This window comes from Marmota marmota, unplaced genomic scaffold (genome assembly GCF_001458135.2).
Source record: "Marmota marmota marmota unplaced genomic scaffold, marMar, whole genome shotgun sequence".
In the NCBI taxonomy this organism is placed as follows: Eukaryota; Metazoa; Chordata; class Mammalia; order Rodentia; family Sciuridae; genus Marmota; species Marmota marmota.
The window spans coordinates 905,625-907,885 of record NW_026000140.1 but is presented as its reverse complement, the minus strand read 5'-3'; the positions used below and the strand labels follow the sequence as shown (position 1 = coordinate 907,885).

The 2,261-nt window shown below is 42.7% G+C and overlaps 1 protein-coding gene across 1 annotated transcript; it reads right to left on the bottom strand.

Moving 5' to 3' along the window:
* Window positions 1–301: 301 nt before the first annotated feature.
* On the bottom strand, window positions 302–1,596 carry LOC107158771 (mitochondrial nicotinamide adenine dinucleotide transporter SLC25A51-like). Its single transcript, XM_015505259.2, is given in 2 exon segments — window positions 302–874; window positions 877–1,596. Coding segments are annotated over 2 exon segments (891 nt in total). The 5' UTR covers window positions 1,379–1,596; the 3' UTR covers window positions 302–485.
* Between the last annotated feature and the right edge of the window lie 665 nt (window positions 1,597–2,261).

The window sequence follows — 2,261 nt, the reverse complement described above, 5'->3', positions numbered from 1 at the left end:
TGTCTACCACATAAATGCTGGAGTTCAATGAAGACTACCCTTTGCAAGTGCTTCTGAAAGCCAAGAAGCAAGAAATGGAGTAACAAAGTAAGCCTGAGAAGTCCCAGGGCCCTAGAGCATTCTCTCTGGCTGGTCACAGGCATTCATGTTTCAATAACGAAGTCTTCAGGCTGTTCTGGAAAAAAAGAATCATATCTTCGCTGTTTGGTTACCCTGTGAAAGGTCACCAGACAGAAGCTATTTACCAGACAACAAGCCTAAAGCTCTTGGGTAATGACAAAAACAACAAAAAACCCTTAAATTTTCCTACTGAAACTTTTTATTGTTTATTTTTGTTGTTGAGGCTTAAGGAAATTAAATTTGCCCATAATTCATTCAGCCTGGACTTAGTGACACCAACTTATATTTGAGCCAATTAGGAATAAGACCAAACTACATTCTTAGGTCTATTTAGTTAATACATGGCACTTCACCAACGACTTTTCTCATATAACCTTTAACAAGAACTCATAAGTAGCATTGATTATCCCCCAAGAGATGAGAGATCGATGGTAATTCAAATGGGCACCTCTGAAAAGATTTGTCAATTTTCTGTCCCGTTCTAGCCAGATTGTTTTGAAAACCTTGGGGAAAGACTGAAATTCTCCACCAATCTGAGACTGTATGCGAGTTTTTACAACATTAACTGGGAAAAACAAGAATCCCAACATGGCACCCAGTAGACCTCCACAGATGAAGTCATTGACCAAATGAGCACTGTGAGTCGTTGCAGTAGGCAGGTGCTCCTTAATGGGACCTCGAAGACCAAAGAAAAGGACATTGCTGGATCCATTACGGAATAGAATGGGCACCAAACCTCGATAATACTCTCCAATCCATGGCACTTCAGTGCCCTGAAAGCCTGATAAGTGTTTGTGAACTTGTCATGATGCTTGTGGTCTTGAAGCAATGTCTGAACTCTTTCCAATGGAGTGAAAATGGCTTCTGTTGTCCCTGCAAGTACTGCCGCCACACCACGGGTTGCAAACTCTGGGGCACCGACGTGCTTTTGGAGAAGGGAAGACAAATCCTTGTGCAGACCAAACATAAGTGCCAGGGTGGTGGTTTTCTGCATTAATGGCCAAAGGATTCCACGATACAAGTTTCTAAATCCATCCCTCCTCAACTGAAGCACTGCATCCCAGGTTTTGATTCCATAGAGCTGCTGCCGAAAAAGGATCTTCTGAATGGGAAATGTGATGGCTGCATTGTTGAAAGCTGCGCAGCCTCCACACAAGTAATGCTTCATCTCACCAACATTTGTAATGTGAGGTGAGATGTCTTGTTTTGAAGATGTAAGGATTGGTGGTCTCTTTTCATGAGCTTCTGAATCCATCATGTTGCTTAAGGTCTCTCTTCTTCATGAAGGATTTTTTTAAACCTGTGACACCAGATGAGCCTCGTGGTGTGAGGGATGCTAGCTTTTTGGCAACTTTCCCAATTTCTTCCATTGTTACTGGTTTATCAGGTTCGTTCTTCTGGAGTCATTTTGATAACTGGATTCCCATGGCTGCGGGCGCCGGGCCCCACGCCCCGAGCCACCGGCCCGTGCAGGCACAGACCTCCACCCGGGACATTTTAATTTATCCTCCATATTCTTCTTAATATAGGAAAGGTAACACAGACCTTGTGGTAGAATGTTGCAGGGTTACTACTTTCCACTGGACCTTGATATGTTCCCCATTCTGTCCCCTGTCAGCTGCACTACTGATCTGAGTTCAGACCACCAATTTCAAATAGAAGTGCCCTTAACTTTTATCCACTTTGTAAACTCATAATTTGGCAGCTCCATCTCCAATCACCTAGAACTTCCTAATAGTTTTTGTTACAGTCTCATTCCTGGGCCTGGACTCATAGTTTGGGCACCCATCAATCCAGGGAAAAATAAAGTGTAAGTGGGGGCATATTCAGAAAGCAAGTACAGATAGCTGAAAGATGGTGGAGTGGATTTAAGCAGCAGCCCTCAATTTCTCCAAAGCTTAGAAATAAAGCAGTGAAAGAACAACTGACCAGAGAGGTGGGTGACAGAATAAATACTTTTAAAACTCAATATCGACAGCTTGAAACTTGGAGGGACTTGGAACATGGTTACTTGAGCATAAAATAAAGATGAATTTCCTTGATCCTGAATTTTGATCAGGATAAGGTTGGGGGAGGGGTAACAAAGAGAGAAAGAGGGATAAGAAGAGCCTATAAGCTTTCTTCTTTAACAACAGTTGGAA